Source organism: Protopterus annectens, chromosome 9.part0, assembly GCF_019279795.1.
Source record: "Protopterus annectens isolate FY-2018-M chromosome 9.part0, PAN1.0, whole genome shotgun sequence".
In the NCBI taxonomy this organism is placed as follows: domain Eukaryota; kingdom Metazoa; phylum Chordata; order Ceratodontiformes; family Protopteridae; genus Protopterus; species Protopterus annectens.
Genome location: NC_056743.1, coordinates 940626979 through 940653102, shown reverse-complemented (window position 1 = coordinate 940653102; position 26124 = coordinate 940626979). Strand labels below are relative to the sequence as shown.

General features: G+C 40.3%; 1 protein-coding gene across 1 annotated transcript in view; it reads right to left on the bottom strand.

Moving 5' to 3' along the window:
* Window positions 1–13832: 13832 nt before the first annotated feature.
* Window positions 13833–26124, bottom strand: part of C1QL4 (complement C1q like 4) — a 211808-nt gene continuing 199516 nt past the window's right edge. Inside the window, exon 2 of the mRNA XM_044083681.1 lies at window positions 13833–16114. Coding sequence (XP_043939616.1) covers window positions 15935–16114 — 180 coding nt within the window. The 3' untranslated portion in view covers window positions 13833–15934. The remainder of the gene's footprint in view (window positions 16115–26124) is intronic.

Below are 26124 nucleotides of genomic sequence, written 5' to 3'. Positions count from 1 at the left end.
ATATTTATGTGTGTATGTTTGTACATGATTTCAAGCACCTACACTATTGTGTGTTGATATGGCAGAGGCATTTTGCAGACCAAGTCCACTTGTATTTGATCATAATATAGCAGAGAATTGGAGAGTATTTCAGCAGGAAAATGATATTTTCATACAAGCAGCTTTTTCTGATGAAGATGCACATACAAGGGCATTCATTTTGCTTAATTTAGCTGGGTCAAGGCTACTGAAAGAGAGCGTTCATTTATGTATGCACCAGAAGTATATGCAGGAGAAGGGGAAAACTGCCATATTGTGGGAAGACCCCGAGTGCTTAAAACATATATTTAGAGAAATGTGCAACTCCCAGACAAATGTTACTTTAGAGAGGCACTTACTTTATACAAGAGACCAAAAGCCAGGTGAAATTTTTGCAGCTTATATCACTGACTTAAGAAATAAAGCTAAAACATGCAGATTTGGTGACTTGAAAGATATGTTAAAGGACAGGCTTGTGTGTGGTGTTAATAGTGATACAGTGAGAAAGATTTTGCTTCATGACAGTGATTTAACATTAAGCAAATCCACAGAGATTTGTCAAATCCTTGAGCTCGCAGAAAGGCACACAAATATGCTTGCAAATGATAAGAGCATGGCTTGAGCAAACACAGACACTATGCAACACATGGAAAGCAGAAACAGGCCTAAACACATTGCAGCAGCAACCCCCTGTGGGTGTGGCAGGGAAAACCCATAGCTTTCTAATAAGTTCCAAGACTAGCTCAGTAAAAAGAGCATGCTCAGTACAGTATAAGGGTCAGTCAGCAAAGCCCAAGTCAAGTCTTATTGTTAACTGTTGTAATTGTGGTGCTAATCATGAGTCTAATAGAGAGACGTGCTTAGCATTTGGTCAGTAATGCCACAAGTGTAAAAAATGGACCATTTTAAAAAGTTTTGTAAATCAAGCAAGCCTCATTCAGTTGTTAAGAAAGGTCACTCAAAAGGCAAGTTGATCATATAGAGAGCTGCAACACTACTTTCTATGTAGATGTATATCAGTGGTCGGTGAAAATGTTAATGCAGTAGATTTATTGGCAAAGAATGAAGTATTTTATACTGTCCTGATCAATGGTAATTTCACAGAGCTCAAAGTAGACACTGGTTCAAAGTGTAATGTAATGTCAGCAGAAACATTTGGTAAAGCGAGGGCTGGTGAGCAACTTAATTTGGGCAATATGTGAAGCTTGTTGCTTATGGAAGTGAAGAGATTCAAACCAAAGGCTCAGTAGTGCTTTCATGCTATTTGGATGGGGATAGCTGCAGCTTGCAATTTTATGTAGTCTGAAGATCTGTGCAGTCATTATTAGATCTCAGAGACAGTTTGAGAATGAAACTGCTTTCTTTTACCAAAGAAGCACATCTTGAAAACATATGTCACAGTTCCGGCTTCAGTGACACTATTTTCTCAGAGTATGTTGATGTTTTCAATGACAAGATAGGCAAACTTCCAGTTGTATACTCCATGAAAGTAGACCCAGAGTTCAGTCCAGTCATCAGACCAGCAAGAAGAGTTCCTATAGCTATGCAGGACAAAGTCAAGGTCCAGTTAGACAAAATGGCGCAGCAAGGTGTGATTTGTCCAGTCACAGAACTGAGTGGGTGCCTTCTTTGGTAGCTGCTCATAAGAAAAATTCAGATGAAATCAGAATACACATTGACCCAAGAGACTTGAGCAAAGCATTAAAAAGACGTCATCATAATATGTGTACAGTCAAGGTAATTGCAACCCTTATCCCAAATGCCATTTTTTTCTGTCTTAGATGCAAAGAGTTCATTTTGGCAAGTGATGCTTGATCACAGATCTTCACTACTGACTATATTCAGTACCCCATTTGGTAGATACAGATTCCTCAGGATGCCTTTTGGAATTAATTCTGTCAGTGAAGTCTTTCAGCATGCAATGGAGCAAATTATTTTAGGCTACCAGTGTTTAATAATAGTTGATGATTTACTGGTTGAAGGTAATGGTGAAGCAGAGCATGACATAAACCTCTGGAAAGTTCAGGACAGAGCGCGTGAAGTGAACTTAAAGCTCAATCCTCTGAAGTGCAAATTCAAACTATCAGAAGTTACATATGTAGGTCATTTATTCACCAGCACAGGCTTATGACCAGATCCTTCTAAACCACCAGCCATTCTTGAGGTGCCAGCGCTAGACAATGTCCAAGCCCTACAGCATTTTCTTGGTATGGTTAACTATTTGGCCAAATTTATCCTTGACTTTAGTGAGTTAACAACACCTTTGAGAGAGCTGACATGCAAAAATGTTGAATGGTCATGGTTAGAACAATACCAGAGAGTATATATGATAACCTCAAACAGTAAATTGCTAATCTGCCTACATTAAGATACTATGTTGTCCACAAACCAGTAGTTCTTTCCTGTGATGCTTCAAAGTTTGGTTTTGGTGCAGTTATTCTTCAAGAAGGCAGATCAGATGCCTATGTATCTAGAACTCTTTCCCAAATTGAGATGCAGTATGCTCAAATTGAGAAGGAACTTTTGACAATTGTGCTTGCATGTTCAAAGTTCCATGATTATATTTATGGCCAAGCTATCCAGATAGAAACTGACCATCAAGCTCTAGTCACTATTTTAAAGAAGCCTATTCATTCTGCTCCAGCAAGATTACAAAGAATGATGCCCAAATTGCAAAAGTATAATTTCAGAATGGTCTATACAAAAGGTTGGCTGATACCTTATCCAGATTGCCCAGAAATACTATGGAACAGCTTGATGCAGAGAATTTTAACTTTGATGTCATGGAAGTGCATAATTTTTTCTACCACAAGACCTGGATGAGCTGAGAGATCATGCAAAGAATGATCCAACTTTGCAAAAGTTCAACCACTTCATCAATGCATGATAGTCGTCAAAGCAATCTTGTGTACCACCAGAAGTACAACCTTACTTTCCATACAGAGATGAGATGCTGATGGAAGATAGTATAATTTTCAAAAGTCCAAAAGTTGTTGTCCCTACTTCCTTACAGCATGAATACATTCAGATTTTGCATCGTGGCCATCCAGGTTCCGATTCTACCAAAATAAGGGCAAGAGGACTAGTATTTTGGCCTTGTCTAGTGAAAGACTTTGATAAAGTGCTTTCTTCTTGTTCAGTGTGCAACAGTACTAATCCGCATTTGCAAAAAGAGCCACTTCAGCTAAGCCAAATTCCTGAACTACCTTGGTCAACAGTAGCAAATGACATATTTGAGTGGAACAGTCAACATTACTTAGTGTTGGTAGACTCTTATTTGAACTGGTCTGAGGTCAATTTGCTATCTTACCTAAAGTCCAGTGCTGTTATTACTAAGATGAAACATCATTTCTCAGTCCATGGTAGTCCACAAAAAGTTATTTCTGACAATGGTTCTCAGATTACCAGTCAAATGTTTCAGAAATTTGCTAAAGAGTGGAACTTTATCCATGTTACTAGCAGTCCTGAATATCCTCAGTCAAATGGCCTTGCTGAATGTGTAGTAAAGAGTGCAAAACAATTACTAGAGAAGTCAAAGCATGACAATACTGATATCTTCTTGAATTTACTCAATCTCAGAAATATACCCCGTGACAATCAACTTGGTTTGCCTGCTCACAGACTTCTATCTAGGCAAACCAGAACAACCTTGCCTATCAATTCTAGTTTGTTGGTGCCTAATGCTAAAAACAACAGAGCAATCAAAGCCCAACTTTTTAAGCAGCATTCATCTCAGAAGTCCAGCTATGATAAAATGAGCAGATTTCTCAATCCGTTAAAAGAAGGAGAGACAGTGAGAATGCAAATGGCCAAAGGCTTTGATTGAATTGGTCAAGTGAGAGGTATATGTACCGAGCTGAGATCCTATTTAGTGGAATCTGAGGGTATAGAGTACAGGATAAACTGCAGACATCTTCTTCCTGTATCAGAAATGATATCACAGCATTGTACCTGTGATACACACTGTAGATCTCAGAGCACCCCTGACAATGTTCATACCGAAGAACATGTTGCAGTATCCATTCCCATTCCTGATGATGTCCCAGATGTCCCCAAAGTTGAACATTCCTTGAAGACAGTCCCCATTGCTAGATCCAAGTCTGACTTTTATGTTACACTGTCACATTATATTTCCAGACCTAGTGTAAAATACACAGCAACCTGGGACATAATTGTTTTATATGTGTCTGATTTTGTATGATTGCATGTCAAATAATTATTGCTGTATAACTGCATATCAAAAGATAATTTCAGTAATTTGTATGTTATTGAATACTGTCATTTCACATATGGACTATTTCTTAAAGAGGGAGGATGTAGATCATAGCGTATGTATGTACCTTTAAGAAGCATTTCCAGCTGTAGTACCTGCATATAAATACTGAGCATGTGCAGGCAGCAGTGCCATTTTGAGAGAACAGCCAGAGTGTTAACATGTATGAGTGTGGTAGTCAGTCTGTTTATAAGTTTATTTAAGTTTAAGTTACAAAGTCTCATTTCTGATGTATTTGTGTGTAATAAAGCTGCTTGAACAGGACCCACAAATGTTCATCTGTTTTATCCTGACCAGACGAGCGACACTGCTAAAGCAGCATTTTTGGTGACTAAAGAGTGCTGAGGTAATTTATGCTAAAACTGTTTAAACAGAGCCCCTCCCAAGCTCCTAACATTTGGAGTGCATAGAAGGCACCCTTAAACTTTGAAAAGCTGGATGGTCATGAGGGATAAGTCCCACAGAGACTAGGCTATTGCAGCAGTGATTTATATGTTGAATATCCAGTAATGCTCCAGCCAAAAGGGAGCTATCAGTAGCATTTCAGCATGCCTTCCATTATTTTTTAATGAGGAAAAGAGGGACTGGAGGAAAAGGGTCTAGAAATGGGCCTGCACAGTAGATGGAGAGTGCATCTGCTGAATATTTCCCAGGAAAACAAGTCCCTGTGCAAATCTTTGCAGTTGTCTATTTTCTGGAGAAACAAAAATGCCTGTTTCTGGCACACCCACATATGGACCAGGTCCTGAAAAATATCCCTATCTAACATTCATTGTGAAGGTCTGTTTCTGTTCTGCTTAGGTGATCTGCTAGCAGGTTGCCCTGGGAAGGGATACAGGATGTCCAAAGAGGCATGCCTGCCTCCAAGACCAGAAACCATGCTTCACTGGCTAGTCTGCAAACAGAGTAAGAACATGTCCCCTCTTGCTTAATGATGAACCACATCACAGTGGTATTGTTTGCGAGAATTTGCAAAATTCCAGGCAGAATTACTTCCATCCATTACACTGATGCACATTAACTATTTTAACCTGCTCCAGGTTTCTTGGACCAACAGACCACTTGAGTGAGTTCCCACGTCTGTGCATGAGGAGTCTGTGGTTAGTGTCTGGGTGTCTAGCCCCACTCTTAATGGAACTCTCAGATTAAAGTTTGCTTGTTGTGTCCACCATGAGACCTTCTTTTTGATAGAGGACATAAGGGGAATAAGGCAGTCCAGAGGATATACATGTTGACATCATCTTTTTTTTAGACACCACTGGAACCTTCTTATATGTATTCTAGCTATGGGCACCATCAAGATGAAGGACGCATGTATACCAGTGCCATTAAAAACTTCCTTGCTGTGATCTGGTGGAACAGTGGTGCAGAGCTTAAATACTGGCTCAGAGAAGTTACTTTCTTTTGTGGGCAAAACGGCTTTCAGATTCATAATGCCTAGACATGCTTCTGGGAAGAAAGCTTGCTGCCTGGTAAAAAGTTGGGATTTTGGAAGATTCAAAGAGAGGGTAATCTACAGAGTTTTCCTGAATTGCTTCCAGAGTTGATGTCTGTATTAGGCAATCACTCAGGGACATGTAGAAGTAAATCTCTTTGGTTCTGCCAAAAAAAAAAGTACGGGAGCCAGACACTTTGTTAATATCATAGGTGCAATACATAAATCAAAAGGTCAAAGAGTTGAATTGGAAATGGGACCCCCCACTATAAATCTGAGGTATTGCCTGTCCACCTTGTCTGGTGAGTGCATCCTTTAGAGCCACTATTACCATTAAAATTTGGAGGAGAAGGATTAAGACAGCTTACAAGGTTAGCATTCCGTACTTGGGAACATTTAGAAATGTGTTTGATTTTGACAATAACAAGACTGGCTTCTAAGAATTGCCTTTTTTTAGAACTAGAAATAGGCTTGAGTAAATATGTTGCCCCATTTTGGTTGTTGAACTCTATATACAGCAGAGCTTGTAGAAATGCTGGCACTAAATGTCTTTGTCCTCTGAACATTGGAGGGATTCCTGAGAACTTTGACTTGTTTGTGAAATGTATTATATGTTCTTGAGCTAAGATTTTTCAGGACCCAGGCATCTTGTATATTTTTCCTTTCTTTTACTAAAAGCCCAGGTGGCCTCCAACTCTTTGAGTAATGGTATTTTGAGGAAGCAGTGGGTTTAAATGGATGGTGGGTCGGAGTGGGATTTTGGGGAAATGAGAGAGTTTAACTCTGAGTCATAGCTGTCCCCGCTCATGGTCTAGGTCCTGAAGACCTTTAGATTTCCTTTTAGGTCTTGCCATTTCTCCTTATAGAAAGCTTTTTTCCCCTTTTGTTGTTTTGCTTTATTCTGACTCAGGGGAAAGGACCAACTTTTTCATGGACAATTTCTGCTATAGGTGGGGGTAATGGAGGGAAAAGTAGAATTGTGCAAGTTGCACTTACCCATAAGAGTATATGTTCAAATTCCTCACTGCTGCAGTAGTCTTTAGGCTATATGGGTTGTGTCTTGCCCAAGACACAACAACTATCCAACTTCCAAAAGTTCTGGCTCGCTCCCATACTTCCACTCTGACTGCTGAATGTTGAGCCCTGAGGAGGGAAAATCAGCAATCAGATTGAAAAATCAAGAGGTAGCACACGCATCCTGAACTAAATAAACAAGAAATAACCACCACACTATTTCTCGACAATAACTATATATAGTTCAAGAGGAATGGTAGGTGGCTGTGGCTACTGCAGCAGTGAGGAATTTAAATATTTACTGTTATGAGTAAGTGCAACTTACACAACCGTATTATGTTCATCGTTCACACTGTTGTGGTCATTTATCTGCTATATGGGTTGATTACCAAAGCCTATCCAACCTGGGAGGAGGAAGGACATGGATTCAGAAGCCCCTGAAGAATGGTCTTAGTAACGTCAGTCCCAGAAATGGAGAAAGAATCTAGTTTGTAATGCCTTGTAAACATATGTACATAGAACCATGTAGTTATTTCTAGAGTGCTTCGAGAGTCCACTCCTTTCCAATATGCAATCGAAGAAGACATGGCCCTCATAGAATGAACCTTGAGTGAACCTTGATACTGCCTGCAACTGGTATGCCATGGTGGGCATGACAAAAGAAAATAGCCGAGGACAGCCATCTGAAAATAGTCCATTTTGACATGAGTTGTCCTTTCTTAGTCCCAACACAAGAAATAAATAGCTGATCAGCTTTTCTAATGGACTTGGTTCTGCCAAGATAGTACCTGAACTACCCATGCATGTCCGGTGTATGTAGAATCGTTTCCTCCTGATTCTGGGTGTCAGGAAACAACAGTGGGATACTGATGGCCTAATTCAAAGTAAACTGTGAAACAACCTTGGGCAAGAATGAGTGATTTGTTCTTAATGACACCCTATCCCTATGGAAGAACAGACAGGTTTCACCACCAGAAGAGCCTGCAGCCGAGATACTCTTCTTGCAGAAGTCAGAGCAATGAGAAGAACAGTTTTCCATGTAATAAACCTTAAATATGTTTGATGTGCAGGTTCAAATGAAGATGTGGTTAACTTTCCCAGCACAAAGTTAGGATACTAGGTGGCCTCTGGTGCAACAATCCTTTCAAAAATTTTATTTTTAAAAACACAGAAAAAAAGCAGATGATACAAGGGAATACATGCCGAAATGGCCACAAGATGGATCTTTATAAAGGATTACAAAATGCCAGAGATTAGTAACTCACATAAATATTTAAACACTATTGCTAAATAATTCCTGATAGAGACCTGGTTATTGGCTAGGCACCAACTCAAAAATCTCTTTTACTTGCCAGCATAACATTTTCTAATACAAATTTTTCTTGCCTCCTTTTGTATCTGCTGCATATCCCCTCAAAAGAGGTGCCTAAAAGGTATTACAATTGAATCATACAGGCACTTAGATGAAAATGTTTGATATTTGGGTGTATCAAACTCCCTCTGTCCTGTGTGAACAAGTTCAGTTTGTGAGGAAGCTTTGTGGTAATTGCCCTTTGCTGGTTCCAAGAGAAGGGAGAACCAATGTTACCTGGGCCAAAAGGGGTTCACCACAATTATTTTTTGTAGAGCCCTTCTGACTCTTCAGAATTACATTGGATATAAGTGGAAAGAGTGGAAATGCATAATAGAACATTCTCATTCATGGGAATGAAAAAGTAACAGTTTTCCAGGCCTGTTTGTTAGAAGTTCTAGAACAGAAGCCGTTGAGCTTTCTGTTTTGAAAGGAAGAAAACAGCTCAACTTGAGGTGTTCCCCACAACTATATAATTTCCTAGAAGACCCTATTATTCAGTTTCCATTTTTGTGGGTTTGTCCTGGTCCTGCTCGGCTTGTCTCCCACTATGTTTTTTGCTCTGATGGAATGTAAGATGTTTGGAGGGTTATTGAGTACTAGAAAGCTACCTACCAAGCAATCATAGCTAGCCTGCACATGGGGTTTGACTTTGTGCTTCCTTGTTTTTTGATGTCCCACATCATTGTGGTGTCTGTAATCATCTGGAGAGGTCTTAGGGACTACAGACAAATTGGAGATTTTAAGAAATGGATCACAGGCAACATCTCTTTGATATTTACATGCTTTGATCTGTCTGAAAAATCCCACAGGCCTTGCACCTTTACCTCCATGAAAACTGACTTCTAAGCAAATTCTGAAGTGTCTGTAGTTACAGACTGACTTGGAGGTAGAGGAGAAATGGGAGACCTGCAAATGCCTGTATTTGTAGTTTCCACTAGTGCAGTTCCTTTTTAACAAAGTCCAAGTTTGGTATATGAAATTCCAAAAGATGCAAATGTTGGGTACTTGTATTTTTAGATACCACCAAATCTTCCTCATGTGTAGCATGGCAGGACTGATCATTTGAATCACAGATGCAATGAACCCCACAAGCCTGAGAAACTCTCTGGCTGTGTTCTCTGAGTGAACCTCAAGATGGTTTCCAGATAAAAATCAACCTTCAGCTGCATCAGAAAGGCCTTTTGCTGCACACTATTTATATGACATCTTAGAAAGGTGATCCTGTATGACAGGGTCAAGGAAGATTCCCAAATGTTTATTTGAAATCCCAGATTGGTCAGAAGAGATGAAACTCAAGTTAAGGTCTCTTGACATCTGGAAGAAGACTCTACAAAGATAAGTAAATAATCTAAATAAGGAAAAATGTGAGTGCCGTTCAGTCTACACTGAGCTACGACTGGATCTAGATACTTTGTAAACACACTTGGAGGAGCAGCTAACTCAAACGGTAATGGAATAGACTGATAATGTGACCCAGACACAGAAAACATGAGACATTTCTTGAAGCCTTTTGCTAAGGAATGTGATGGTATGTATCTTTTAAGTCCAATGTTACCATAAAGCTTCCATGCGAAGTGAGAGGTAACATACTCTGAAAGGTCAATATCTTGCATTTTGGAACTTCTACATAAAGATTTAGGGAGGAAAGATCTAAAACTGGTCAACAAGAAGACTTCCTTTGGTACCAGAAATGTTCTGGAATAGAAGTGTTTGACCCTTTGATTTAATGGCATTGGTTCTATAACTCCTAGGGCGAACAAGAACCTAAGGAGAAAATTTGGTTTGGTTCAGAGGGTGGGAAGGAACTCTCATTAAAAGAGTTTTTGCATCCCATGCCAAATGTATCCCTCCTAAACCACCTTTAAAACCCATGAGTCTGTCACAATCTGTTGCCAAAGGGCAATATAAAAATCCAGTTATTGTGAGAGGCTTTGAGACACCTTGGCAGGAGGGGAAAGGGTGAGGAGAAGAATGCTTGCCTAGTCATAGGTTCATAGATTAATACTAGGCTAACTGCCCACATGGGCCATTTTAACCTAGCCAGTTAGCCCATGTGATTCTGAAGTTTTAGACTGTCCCTTTTTTGTAAAGGATCATTGTTTCTTATTGTTCCCCTCCCATCCTATTTTTGTTGACCTCTTTGGCCTGCGAAGGCAAAAATTTCTTGTTTTGTTTCTTAGGTGTGAAAGAGGATCTGGGATTCTTGTAAGAGGGAAGGTTTCTGAAAAATTTTATAAACTCACTGAATTAATTTACCTCTGTCATCGAACTGTTTGAGGACCTGAGCAGCAGATAGGGCCAAATAAAACATCCTTATCTAAAGATATATTCAAAATGTCAGACTTTACCTCATCAAAAAAACGTATGATTTTGTACCCAGGCACACCTCCTCAAAACAGTAGCAGAAGCAGAGGTCCTAGATACTGTATCTCCAAATCATACACATTGCTTAAGGCAGTTTACATACTTGGGAAATGATGGAAACAAGAGAAATGAGATAGGCACTATTTTCAATGGGAAGGGTGGTAGCTTGGTCTCTCAAACTGTCTACACAAAAAAGCATAAACTTGCACATATGACACTTACAAGTTCTATATACCAAAGTAGAAGAAAACTTCTCTTATCAAATCTGTCCCATATTTTTTCTTCCTTGTCCACTGAGAAGGGTTGGATGAAAGGAGCCCATTTCCTGCTAGTGTACATGTTGATATTACTGCAGGGTCAGACCTAAGGTCAGAAAACAAGGGCTTGTTAGTTTACGAAACTTTGTAAAGCCCATTTGCTTAAGTGCTTGTTAGTTTAAGAAATGTTGTAAACCCCGTCTGCTTTTCTGGAGACTGATGGTTGTGAATTAGGGTTGTTACAGCCAGCGTTATATACATCCTCCAAGACTGGCACTAGTGGAGGAATAAGCATAGAATGAGACATATCCACTTGTAACATATCACAGCTCCTCAGTTCAAGGAGAACATACATTTATTTCCATAAAAACAACAAACCCCCCCCCCCACCTCGTTCATAATGGCAATAATCTGAAAAAGGAAAATTCCTCAAAAAGAGGTTGTGAGGAATAAGTTTCCTCAGCAGGGAATCTGCAGGAAATGAAGCCTTGTCTCTGTCTATGTCAGAAACATCTAACATATCTTCTGTAGGAATATTCCGACCAAACTGATTTACCTGTACTGAATTCTATGTACCAGGACTGACTGTCTGTAATGATTTTTTTTTTTTTTGCTAAGGTAAGAAAATCTTCTTTTCTTATAGATATCATTTCTTCAATGAACAATGTGTAATCTTTTTTTCTACAGATATCTTCAGTGAACTACTTGGAAAAGGAACAAATGCCCCATCATCAGGTCCTTTTCCCCAGATAAATCCAACAGCAGTATGTCTCCATGCTCTAGTAAAGATGGTTCTCCCATGCCCATCTCAGACACTGGAACAGCTGAAGAGGACATGGCTGAACCTGGTCCATGTTGGTTAAAAGGACTACACCAGAAGAAGAAGGAATGGTGAGTGAGTGGTCTGAGGAATGACTGCTGGCCATTACAGAGTCTTCCATCATATGCTGAGCTGATGACTGAGTCCATGGAGTCAGCAAGGTCTGCCTAGTAAGTTGCTTTTTTTTCTTCTAGGAGCAATAGAAGTCAGAACAGCAGGAGTGGAATAACTATCCATGCGGTGACTGAGGTGGATGCCTGGATGAGGTCAAACACTCTGGAATGAGTCAGGTGGAAACAAAGTTGTCAAACAGTTTGTACAAACAGCACACTTACACTTTCACACATATAACATGTCCACTGAAATGCATAAGAATCACAATAAAATCCTGTCAGAAGCTTCTTTAGAATAAAATAAGTCTGACACATAAGTTGTCACAGTGTGAACACAAGCACTACATCACCCATAGTATTCCCTGCCAAATAAAATACCTCCCCACACAAAACTTTAATTTAAAAACAGAAACGTTTACATAAGCAGAATATTTCCTCACAAAATAAGCCCACAAATTAGCTGATGCTATAAAGAGTGGTCCCTAATAGCAAACTTCCAAGACTAAAGAACCACAGGATTTCTTAATATATAAATAATTTAAGTTTATGTGTGGTGATATATATATATATATATATATATATATATATATATATATATATATATATATATATATATAAAATTAAAGTTTACATGTGGAACAGTTCCCCAAAGGGGGCTTAGCCAAAAAGAAACTTAAATGCTGGCTGTTGCTCTAGTAAAGACTCTGAGCTGCTTCCTTAGGAGATGGCAAGAAAGTACTGATGATTTTCCACTGTGACTACTGATTTTCCTTCATCAGGGCTTACCAATCAGCAGTCAGAGTATAAGTGTGGCAGGGTGCTAGAACTTTTGGAAGCTGGCCAGCTGTTGTGTCTTGGGCAAGGCATACTCCATACAGCCTAAAGCTTATTGCAACAGTGGAAATGATGAACATCAACTGTTTCACTTGCTGACAACGCTGTCTTCCTCTTCTCCTTCAGTGCTTTAAACACATGTTCTGCAGAGGGGTTCAAAAAGCAACTCTTTTTCAAGCTAAGTATTAAAAATTTGAACGTTGACATTGTCTGGCAGGGATGTAGTCCTTAGCCAGGCATGTCCCCTTATCATGCTCTGAAGCTGATACCTTGCAACATGTATGAATAGTATCAATACAGCATTTGATGGAGTGCTTCATTTCCTGGGAAGATATATAGCACAAGTCTAGTACTGTATTTGTCAGGGCTTTGACTGGTATCTCATCAATTTTGTTCTTTAGCTTAAGCAATAGTGTCCCAGTAATGTAATATGTACAACCTAATCAAAAATATAAGAATAATTATCCAGCAAGATACAAAAAATTCCATAAGCTAGAAGAAACCAAAGGACTGAGGAATGCTACCACAATGTACACCAATATGCACTCATACTGTGGCAAGAAAGAACTGAAGATGATGCAGGTGGAAGTCCTTCTTATACTACTGACCTGCTGACATCCAGGTGGGAGGGCAGCTACCCAGCCATTGGGGGAAAAGTTGTGAAGCTGTGGGTGATGATCCAAATAACAGGCCTTCTGCTCAGATGTCCCAACTAGTCATCATTATTGCAGTTGTGGTTGTATAATGAACATCCTTTGTTTTATCTTAAATTGTAATGAATAAATAAAAAGGAAACATGTTATATATTATCTCCTTGCTGTGTCTATATCGGCTAAGCAACCTAATTTAGGGTTTTGGTGACTGAAAATTATATTTAAACAATATAATTTTCTTTTATTTTTGTTTTGTAAAACCTGTGGTCAGGTATCATTCTGTGAGGTGCCATCTCTAATCACAGGGCTTCTCTAAATTCCATGGTTAAGGAAAACAGCACACTGTCTTATTCTCCACTGTCTCTCCAAGACCGTACAACAGTATGTATGTTTGGAACACAACTTTAGTTCAAAGTGGAGAGTTTTATTGAAAATGCTGAAGTAAGGTTTTAATGAATGGCAGGCAGGTGAAGAAAATATACAGAAAAAACTCTAAAGTGTTAATTAAAAAAATCAAATCAAATTCAGTTTTATAGCTTTTATATAGCATGAAAAAATATTGACCTTAGCATATTGGATCATTTTATGAGAAAAAAAAGTTCTGCATTGCCTATCTACTATTATAATTCCAGCATCTACATATCTCCTATAACAATCTCAGCACCTACTATAAAAAATACATTTTTTTACACCAAGATGAAACAATTAGCTTTAATGTCATTCCACATGTCTCCTCATTTATTACATGGACATGTTCATTTTCAGCTGTAGGACTGCACATTGGGTAATGATGTGGAGTAATGATATTTCAAGCATACATACAATAAGTTACTTAAAATTGTACATTTTCCAAATGAACATTAGATGAATAAAACTGAGTTTTGCTTGATATACAATGATTATTGACTCTTCAGACCTTGCCGAGAATGTATAGATTACCTAGACAGCACATTGTGTTTTTTTAAGGGAAACAGGATAACTTATGACAGAACCTAAGGAAGTAACTTACCCTGTCACTGGAGTCCATCCTTTTAGCAGTTCAATACAACGGTACACTGGGTGGAATGAAGACATCTCTTTGCTGATAGTTTCAGTGTGTTTCAGATATCTAGAATGTTTTCAGGAGTGCAGACTGCAATGTCTGAAACATAGTTGCAAGTGTAGGAACAGGATACTGTTTTGCATTGTTTACTGCTCCATGATGCCAGTCCTGGAGAAATGTTGAATAGCTAAAATATAAACACCTAAACAGACACAATAGCATATTTTAACTTAATAGGGGAAAAAGAAACCTGAAAAGATGTTTGAGTTCAAGTCATATTTATATTACTGACATGACTGTGACCATGTCTTTATGGAAATTATTTGACCACACCTTGCCTGTTCCCATCCAGTTGATCACATAAAGCAGTCTTCCTCTGATCCTATACAGCAGGCCAAATGACCCTATCTTGCTTTGACCCATCCAGCAGCTCAACATGGCAAAAACTGGACACCCCAGGGAATACAATTCCCAAAACTCAAATCTTCTTCTGAGTTAAAAATGCCAGCACACGCTCATATTATTTTAATTTAATGATTCCAAGTTTTACATTTTCACTGATATAATCTCCTTAGAAAATATATGCAGGTATAATGACTAAATCTAGTTTAGAAGTGAAAGGTTTATGTTACTAAGAACATCACCAACCAATATCAGAAAAGGAAATGCACAAGGTAAAATTAATTAGAAAATGCAGTCAAACAGATAACTGATAAAACAACCTTGTTCTATGCCTCACTGAAAAAAATCACCTTTTTTTCTATTCCAGCACAGATACAGTCTAATAAATTTAACAATCAGTCAGTAAGAAACAATAAAATAATAGAGCTATATAATGATATATCTTCAGGAAGAGAGGCATAAGCATATGAAAAGTACCTTATTTGGCTGGTTAAGAGTTTTTTTTTGTATTGCACACATTCCGGGTTAGTGTAATATTAGAATGTCTCTCATTGTTTTCTTTTAATTAGTGTTATAATTAACTTTCATGGAGTTAAACACTTATTCTCAGTGCTACTGCACTGAAAAATAACATGACTCTATGATCATATTATAATAATCAAACATAGCATAGCGTACATATGTATGTGTGTGTTTGTGAGTGTGTATCTGTTGTACACAATTGTATGCTTGAATGCATGCATGTGCATGTATATTATATATATATATATTCATACACACACACACACACACACACACACACACACACACACACATGCGCGAGCGCGTGCACGCACACACACACACCTACGCACACACATATACACCAGATATATTAACATCATGAAAACAGTATAGCATGTAGACCTAGCTGTTTACAAATCAATAAACGCCAGATTCTTTAATGCAGATGTCTAATAAATTTTTTTTTTATCATGGGGAGCAGCATTCTTGTCAAAATAACATTTTGCAGCCAGAAATTAAGTTTTAATTCAAATAAATTACATTTAATTATTTATATATACATATATTTTATAATTCATAGTAACGCCTTGTGAAATATTTTTTTTCCTTTTTAAGATTGCCACATTGACCACATACTGAAATTTAGCTAGCCAAATAAAATTCAACTGGATTTTGGCTACTATTTTAGTGGCCGCATAAATGAGCGTTAGTCAAGAAACTCAACTGTCTTTCCAATAGGCCATCAGACCTGTAGGTGGCTCCTCTAATTACAGAATTCTGTAAACCAAAAGACTCCATAAGCTGAGGAGGGGAAGATGGCAGGACAGGTTGTTGGGGTGGAGGGAAGGTGATCAGTCAGGGTAGATAATGAATCCTGAAAAGGTGCTGTATTTGTTGGTATTCCCTCCATGGACCTTCCCTCCATCTAGCTTGACAAAAACCTCATCTCCAATATCCAGGTGCAGGATTACACTGTTGCTAGCATAGTCATAGTTCTGGTCTGCATCTTGTGCAATGGCACTGGCACGAACCTGTGGACAACAAAACAATTACCATGATTACATCTTAAGTATTCACTGTAAAGTAATCAGTATTGAGGAATATCATCATTCAGTCCTCAAAGCTACTGCAGCCACTGACTTAGAAATAATCAAATTAGTGACCTTATTTAAGGCACATTTTCAGTACCTGAAAGATACCTATGATACTGCATCAGTTCAACAACAGAATAATACAATTATAATAAGCTTAAAGATACCCATGAATTAACAGCAGTTAAATATATTTACATAAGTTACTCACATTTAGAATATACCAATATTAGTTTACAAATACCCCAGTTAACAAATTAAAACACATAAAATAAAATATATGTACAAAAATGTTAGTGAAAAGAGACTTTTGTCTGATGTGCCAATCCAGACAAACAGCTGACAATATACTGCTGAAACTGCCCTACCTCTAAACTCTGTTCTTCCAGTTGTGCCACAACTGCTGTTTCACATTCACATGTACTGAGATAAGCCATGCCATAGCAAACTTAACTATTTTCATGAAGTACAGCCTTCTTGTGTAATTCTCAGTATACCCTCTCAAAACTATAACCCATGCCACCCTGCCTTGTTGTCTCAGTTGTAACTCACTCACTTTGCCTTTCAGAAGCCTTGCAAATATATAAAATGTCATAAACAGCACATACCATTGTGCCAAACTGGTGGTTGATGTTGCCACCTTCACTGGGCAGAGAGACATAGTGAATTTGCTGGCTAACAAATTCAACTCAAACTTCACTCCCCACATCCCCCGGCCTCCTCTGATGCCCACCACTACTATCAATATGTGATGGCCACCAATATGTGTTGTCCCCAGGCTGGGCGAATAATCAAGGAGCTTGAATCCTAACCACTGACACTGGAGAGCGACATGCATTTGGAATACAAACAGATACACTCAGTATTTCCAGATGTAGACCTCTCTGCATGAAGTACAATTTCCCTTAAGAACACACAGAGAACACACTCAGCCTGGGGTCTGGATGTCTCTATATCTGTCTCCCTCCAGTTCCCCAATAAGACTCTTCACTGGTACAGCTGTAGGGTTAGATCCTCAGCCAAGTGTCCAAGCCAAGTTCTCCAGCACCCTCTCTGTAAACCCAGTACTTTGTGTCCTCACCCCAAGTAGCTGACACACACACACACACACACACACACACACACACACACACACACACACACACACACACACACACACACGCACACGCACACACACACAAAAAGAGATTTGATTTGTACACACATACACTCCTGGAGAAAGGTGGCACATATTTACTATCTATGCCCCCTTCTGCAAGGCAAGATGCTGTGGGTGAGGGTCTTTCTAGTCAAGCTTCCCAAACAGAATACTCAATACTCTAAGATTTCTCTTTGCAATATCTAAAATATAATTTCCAAGAGGGCTGGAAGAATGACCTCATCTGGTCACCTGACTCTAGGTTCTCACAGTATTCCCCTTTGAAGCTGAGACAGGAATTTATTACAGACAGCCATAATTCATATCCAAATGTTTATGGCAGTGCCTGGGGCCTCCCCTCTTTTCACTGAGCTAATGAACAAAGGCTCCCCTGACATAATGTCTCCAGTCCTATTCAGCACTGTGGTGTGCCATTTTAATGGTTTAACAGCTCATTTGCATTTCCCTTATTTTTCTTAAAATAAGCCAGATGGTAAACCATTGCTGTCTCAGTATCCTATATTAAAACATATATATTTAATTCAGTTACAATTATATATGTACATTTCTTTTCATTCCAACAGGGTGCACTGTTGATACATTTTAACTCAAGCAAAGTTCACAAATACATTTTCAGCACAAGGATCTGCACAAGTCAGTTTGATATATAAATGCCATATAATTATTTACAAAATTCCAGCTACCTGTGTTGGCACAAGACATACATACTGCTCTACGTCTGGCATGGATAGCAGTGCCTCCTATCATCACACTTCTCCCCCCTTTGAAGACTCAAACTAGTTTCTCAAGTGATTCTTGAGAAACATGGCTTGAGAGAAATAAGCCTTTCTGGGAATAGGTTACCCCATTCCATGTCTTGAGAGCCCATCTGTGTTGGCATTTCTGACCCCACTACAGTGTTGTACTGTCATGCATTATTCCTGCAGTTTTAACCTCCATATTAATAACTTGGCATTTTGCTGGCTGGCTCTATGTAGCCATGTTAAGTGAATGTGGTCTGTAACTACAGTGAATTTCCCTCCATACAGATAAGGCTGAAGTTTCTGCAGTGTCCATACTATGGTTAGACATTCCTTTTCTACAGCTGCATAGCATTCCTCACTGGGTTGGTGTCTATGGCTGAGATATACCACTGGGTGCTCTTCTCTCTCTCTCTGAGGAAACCTAAGTACAGCCACCATCCTATGGTTTGAAGCATCCACCTGCAAAACAAATTCTTTGCTGTAACCTGGACTGGCTAACACAGGAGGTCCTCCCAAAGCTCCTTTAAGTTCTGGAATGCCTACTCACTTGCTGAGATCCACACTACCTTATCTGGCCTGTTTTTCCTCGTCAGGTCTGTGAGGGGAGCAGCTATGGTACTATAATTGGGGACAAACTTTCTATAGTACCTCACTGTCCCTAAGAATGCCTCATCTGTTTTTTGGTAACAAGGGCAGGCCATGCCTGAATGGCTTCCACTTTGGTAGGTTCTGGCCTGATCTTATCACTCCCCACTCTATGTTCCAGGTAGAAGACCTCTGTCATAGCTATCTGACACTTATTGGGCTTAATGGTCAACCCTCTGCCCTCTGCTGTCTGCCCAACACCTCCCTGACATGCTGAAGTTGCTCTTACCAGGAATGGCTGTAGATGACAATATCATCAAGGTAAGCAAGAGCATGCTCTCCTGCTCCTGCTAGGATATGATCTACCAGCCTCTGGAAAGCTACTGGAGCATTTTTTTACCCAAAAGGGCAGCTTCATGAACTCATACAAGCCGAAAGGAGTCACAAAGACTGACCTCTCTCTAGCGTTGGAAGTCAAGGGCACCTGCCAGTAGCCCTTGTTAAGATAAACAGTGGTCAGATACTTGGTCCCACCTAGCTGCTCTAGGGGTTCATCAACCCTAGGCATGGGGAAAACATTTGACTCTGTGTGACTATTTAGTTTCTTGTAATCCATACAGAGCCTGGTGTTGCCATCCTTCTTTGGTACCAGCACCACTGGGGAGGTCCAGAGACTGCTGGACTCCTGGATTACTCCCAGTTCCAACAACTCCTGTATCTCCTCCCTCAGAGTCTGTCTGACTCACTCAGGCATCCTGTAAAGGGCCTGCTTTATGAGTATTTAGGGCCCTGTATCCACATGGTGCTGCACTAGGTGGGTGCACCCTGGTTCCCAGCGAACATGTCCCCAAACTCCTGTAACACTGCTAGAATTTCTTGAACCTGCATAGGGGATAGCCACTGGGACATTGCTACCCCTTCCACTGTGGTGTCAGTCTGAGCCTCACTAAGAAGATCAGTCACCAGATCCCCCTCAGATTCCTCCTGCCATCCACTGCAAATACTCAGCGCAAGGGCCTCTCTATCATGGTAAGGCTTCATCATGTTAACATGGTACAATCTGTGGCCCTGCCTCCTGCCTAGCAGTTCTACCATGTAGTTAACATCACTGACCTTCCTTACCACCTTGAAGGGTCCCTCTCAAGCTGCCTACAGCTTATTGTGTCTGACAGGAATGAAAACCAGCACCTGATGCCCCACAGCATACTCTCTGACTCAAGCATTCCTGTCATACCAGACCTTTTTCTGCTGTTGTGCTCCTGCCAGGTTCTCCTGCATCAAGCCCATGAGCTTCCTTAGCTTGTCCTGAGGTTTAGGACATATGTCACAACAGACTCCTTGTGGCATTCACACTCACCCTCCCACTCATCACAAATCAAATCTAGAGGCCCCTTCACCCTATGCCCATACAGAACTCAAAGGGTGAAAAACCTGTGAATTCCTGAGGCATCACCTGTATGCAAACAATGGATGGGAAAATATTTGTCCCACTCTCTCCTAAACTGGTCTGCAAATGCCCATAGCATGGTCTTTAGCATAGAGTTTAACCTCTCCACAAGACCATTAGTCTGGAGGTGGTAGGTGGTTGTCTTTAGGTACTTCACCGTATAGCACTCCCACAGACAAGCCAGCAGGTCTGACATGAAAGTGACACCTCTGTCAGTCAGTACTTCTCTTGGGAAATCTGCCCTGCTGAAAATCTCTAACAAAACATTTGCCACCTTCTCTGCCTCAGTGGAGGACAGAGCCACCGCCTCAGGGTATCTAGTAGCATAATATACTACCACTACGATATACTTCTTCCCTGTGGAACTTGGGGTACTCAGAGGCCCTACAATATCCATAGCTACCCCCTGAAATGGCTCCTCAATCACAGGCAAAGGCATCAAAGGAGCTTTGACCTTGTCTCCTGCCTTGCCTACTTTTTGGCACTGCTCAAAGATCCTGCAGTACCCTGTTACATCCCTTTCAGTCCAAGGCCAATAAAAGTTCTGCATAATATGTCTCTTGTTACACTTTATGCCCATATGGCCTGCAAAAGGAATGTCATGGGCTATGGCTAGAAGTGCCACATGTTAGGCTCTGGGCACTACCAACTGCTGTATTACCTTGCCTTCAAGCCCTCCCTCAGGGCTCCATTCTCCATACATTAAGCCTTTGTTTCAGTATACAGAATCAACCTTTCCTTGAGAATCAGGTACCTCCCTATTTACCTACCTCAAGCCTTGTAATGTAAGGTCTGAGAGCTGAGCCTGTCTCAACTCTGTCTTTTTAACTCTTCCCAGCTCCCCTTACACAGGAAGTATGGTATCCTCTGACAGCGGTGCCTCACTGTCAGCCTGGGTACTACTACTCACCTCTGCCCTTGCAGTCACTTTGTCCAAGGGAACATCAGTATCCACCAGCAACTGTGGCTTACTTTCAGTCTCACTGGTACAGGGTAGCTCCTTCCCTGGAGTAGCCACATCACCAATCCTGGCTTCAGGAGTGCAGTCTGTCTGGGTTTCCCCCAGTCTACCAGACCCACATGCCTGTCTCCAAGCCTGACTGCATGATACTGCATGCGCACAAGGTACTGCATTATCAAAATCATTCCACAGCAAGACATCTGCAGGGATATCTTCAAAGACACCTACTTGCATTTTTCCTTTTCCACCCTCCCAATCAAGGTGAACCGTGACCAAAGGCATTTGGAGTGGGATCCCTCCTAAAGCTCTGACTGGAGTATACTGCCCAAGCAAGTACATCTCTCTTTAACCACTGCAGGCTTCCCAATGGTTATATCAGAGGTTGTGTCTCTCTTGGGAATGGCCTGTTTTTCCATTCACCAAGATCAGATATAAACTCTGCTGGTATTTTGGTACCCCTGTTGTCTCCAGACTACTTATCACTGGCATTCGATTATTCCCACTTGCTGGCTCCCCCACCTTTTGTTCCCCACCTTGCCTCCATGGACATCTATATGCTACTTGGCCCCACTGGGTTACATTTAAAACACTTAACCCTTGATCCTGGCCATGAACCTGAACTAGTGGCCTCCCCTGTTCCTGGCGTACTCTGTTGGGGTGGTTTAGACTGCTCACCATGGGTTCCCTTATATCCATGTGCAGCACTGGGTATCACTTTCCTGTGCAGTGATGCCCTGCTTGCTAGGTATAGGTCTCCTTTTTTCCCCAAGTTCATCTGCGAGTTGCATTCCCTGTCTGCCAGCCAGATTCTCATGTTTTCAGGAAAAGTGCTAAGGGCTTGTTCCCTCACCAAAAGATCTGCCAGCCCTTGAAAAGTGGTGACCTGACACCCACTCACCCACCTATGAAAATAAGTGCTTAGTTCAGCAATATAATCACATACACTTTCATCTGCCTTACATCTATGCTCACAAAACTTTTTTCTGTAAGCTTCAGGTGTTAACTTAAAACGTTGTAATAAACAGTGCTTAACTTGATCATAATCTAAACAATTAGTATCAGACAATTTAGAAATAATAGTTACAGCTTTACCATGGAGTAAGGGGGTGAGGAACTGTACCTAGAGCCCTCGGTCAACATTATGTTGTTTGCATACTTTCAAATATATATGAATAAAAGTATTACAATTATCACTTTCTTGGTACTGAGGAAGATGTTTACTGACCTTTATTGCTTCTGGGGTATGGTTACTCCCTTCCCCATTACCTCCATGACCCTGGAGAAGAGTCAGCATTTACTTTTCATGTTGTCTATAATTTTCTTCGGTTTCCAAATGCTGGAGTCTCTCTGCTGATTCTACTTCAACCTCCAAACACTGCAGTCTCTCTGCTGATTCCAATTCCTAACATTTGGACTCTAGTTCAAGTCTCTTTAACTTCAGATGGATTTTTAAGCCTTCTGAGGAAAAGTTCAACTGTCCTGTTTCTAAGAATTGTACATCCCCAATACCAGTCTGTTTGTCTTCCTGGTTGCTGGTCTGTGATGCAGCTGTGATTAAGGCTGCAATCACTTTCCCTTTAGTCAGGTTGAGATGCATCAGTCCTTTGGCTTGGCACATCTCAGCCAACTGGTTCCTTGTCAGCTTGGCATAATCCTCTGCTGACATCCTTGCCTGCTCTCCCGGACTAACTAAGCTAACAAAAAAATAAATAAATAAAACTATTGAGATATGAAACTCTGAATGTCTACTGTGTGGCTGCTTGAGAGTACAAACACCTTCTTTAGTGACCACTGCTTATAGGCTACAGGAGTTTAATATCCACACCACTGCTCACCAATGTATGAGCATGTGATGATCCCACCATTGCCAACCAGTATGCGATGCCCACCACTGCTACCAATATGTGATGGTCACCAATATATATCATCCCTATGCTGAGCAAGTAATCAAGGAGCCTGAATCCTCACCACTGACACTGAAGAGGGATGTGCACTTGGAATACAAATGGATACACTCAATATTTCCAGATGCAGACCTCTCTGCATCAAGTACAATTTAACTTAAGAGCATACAGGGAATACACTCAGCCTGGGGTCTGGATGTCTCTAATTCTGTCTCCCTCCAGGTCCCTAATAAGACTCCCCAGTGGTACAGCTGTAGGTTTAGGTCTTCAGCTGAGTGTCCAAGCCAAGTCCTCCAGCACCCTCTCTGTAAACCCGTTGCTTTATGTCCCTGCCCCAAGTAGCTGACATACACACACACTAAGAGATTTGATGTGCACACACACACACACACACACACACACACACACACACACACACACACCTGGGAAAGGCTGGCACAAGTTTACTAGCTATGCCCCCTTATGTCCACACTATAAGGTAGTCTACAATCAGCTGCTGTAAGGCTCTTAACAATGGGTGTCCAATTATACTGTGTAATATTAATACTAATATAAATGGTAGTAGTTCACCAAGATGGCTAGGCCTTCTGGAGTGGCCCACACAGTGTCACCAAATAAATATAAGCACTATCAAAAGTTAAATACTTTCTACAACGACTGGCCACAATAAAAGTTTAAATATATTTAATAATAAATAATAAAAGAACATGAAAATACTGAATATAAATTCACAGTAAACCACAGAGTTCAGATCACAGGAAATATTGAAAAGAACATTGATGGACAGACTCAGACAAACAAAGAAAAACAATATCTAAACTAAGCTTCACTATATTCCTGACTGAATCTAAAAGAAATTTACTGTTCCCTTGTTAAGTTACTTACTACCGCAAGGCAAGATGCTGTGGATAAGGGTCTTTCTAGTCAGGCTTCCCAAACAGAATACTAAATAATCTAAGATTTCTCTTTGTAATATCTAAAATATAATTTCCAAGAGGGCTGGAAGAATATACTCATCTGGTCATCTGACTCTATGTTCTCATAGTATTCCCCTTTGAAGCTGAAACAGGAGTTTAGCACAGATGGCCACAATACAGATCCAAATGTTTCTGGCAATGCCTTGGGCCTCCCGTCTTTTCACTGAGCTAATGAACAAAGGCTTCTTCCAGACTTAACATCTCCAGTCCTATTCAGTACTGTCGGGTACCATTTTAATGGTTTAACAGCTCATTTAAATTTCCCTTATTTTTTTTTAAATAAGCCAGCTGGTTAACCTTTTGCTGTCCCAGTATCCTCTACTAAAACATATACATTTAATTCAGTTACAATTATACATGTACATTTCTTTTCATTCCGGCAGGCTGCACTGTTGATACATTTTAACTCAAGCAAAGCTCACAAATACATTTTCAACACAAGCATCTGCACAAATCAGTTTGATATACAAATGACATATAATTATTTCCAAAATTCCAGCTAGTTGTTTTGGCACAAGTCTTACATCTACTGCCCTACTTCTGGCATGGCTGGCAGTACCTCCTCTCATCATCCCCCCCATAAAATACATACTAGCATAACCTCCCAACTATTAACAGGGAGCACATCCTGACATTGTTGTTAAGGCCTAAAACACAGCCTCATTGGGCTCCTACAGTATCCCAGGAGGCCTCCTAAATATCTTGAAACATGACCTACCAGGACCACTCGAGTCACTTTTTAACTATAGCCTTAATGCAGGCTGTGTCTCAAGAGGATCCCCATGCTCTGGAATACGTTCCCCATCCATATGAAGCAGAGTCCATCCCTAACCCTATTTAAGCATAACCTTAACCAATTACTGGGAAATCTGAAATTCACCCTGGGTCTAGCCCCACATGTCTCTAACAGAGAGGGAAGCAGTAATACCCAAACTAACATACCCCCCCCAACACACACAACCTCTAGAAACCTTCCAACTAACATACCTCCTCCTAATAAATACCCACGATGATACATAGAGACACAATTGGGTTGAACTGCATGGTTAGGCTTTTACAGGGCCTGGTGGTCATTAGCCTAGTATATACAAATGAACCTACGAACCTATCTTCATTTAGATGTATCAGATCTAAAGGTATGGACTGCTAACAGCTTCAGGCAGTCAGAATGTAAGTGATGCTAGTAGAGCATCAACAGCTCTTCCAAACTATCAAGAGCCTGATCATGTAAAGGTTTAAACACCACCATAATGACATTAAAGTCAATCCAATACTAAATAGGGGGTACTGTAGAGAATGGAGGATTGACGGTGCTATGACTATATCTGAGGTACTAAGGAGCTTTAATGCCCATTCCTGTTCCCACTAAATCCTCTCAAGTTCAATGCTAGAAAGCTCCAGGTAAAGAGAATTGCAGCAGTACAAATGAGAAATAAGTAAGGTCTACACAATCACTGGTAGGTCCTCAAATGAAACAAAGTAACTAGTGCAGGTGATATTCCTGGGTCTGTATTACGTGACAGAATGATCACAATAGTGAATGCTCTAGAGTGAAAATGCAGCACACCAAAGTGCTTTTGTGGGATCACGGTACAGTGAAGAATGGAATATTTGCCCTTTCCTCACTGTAGTGTGATCTCAGAGTTGGTATATATATTTAGCGGGGTGAGGTGGGGGGCACAGCCCCCCACAATAATGGTGTCGATGTGCTGCATTTTTGCTCTTTAGAGCGTTTGTTATTGTGATCATTCGATCACGTAATATAGACCCGATATTCCTCATACAATGATAGCAAGACTGATAGGTTCATAGGTAGTCACTAGGCTATCAGCCTAAGAGACATTTTAAGCCTAGCCAAACTTACCCCAAATATACTAAAATATTGCTGACATTTACATGTTACAATATAGACTTGTGCATACCAAGTATTCATAAGCTGCCCCTGTCCATTAGAGACATAGGTGCCAAACCAGGAGTAAATTTGCAATTTCTCACCCATTGTTCCAAGTCATGTATGAATATGGTTAGGGATGAACTTTCCTTCACATGGATGTTTATATTATGGAAGAGATTTAGGTCCTTAGAACGGGTACTTCTGATGCTGTTTGTTTTGAAGATATGCAACAAATCCATCAGTGAAGCATCTGAGGATGTCTTGTAGGCTAGGCACAGAA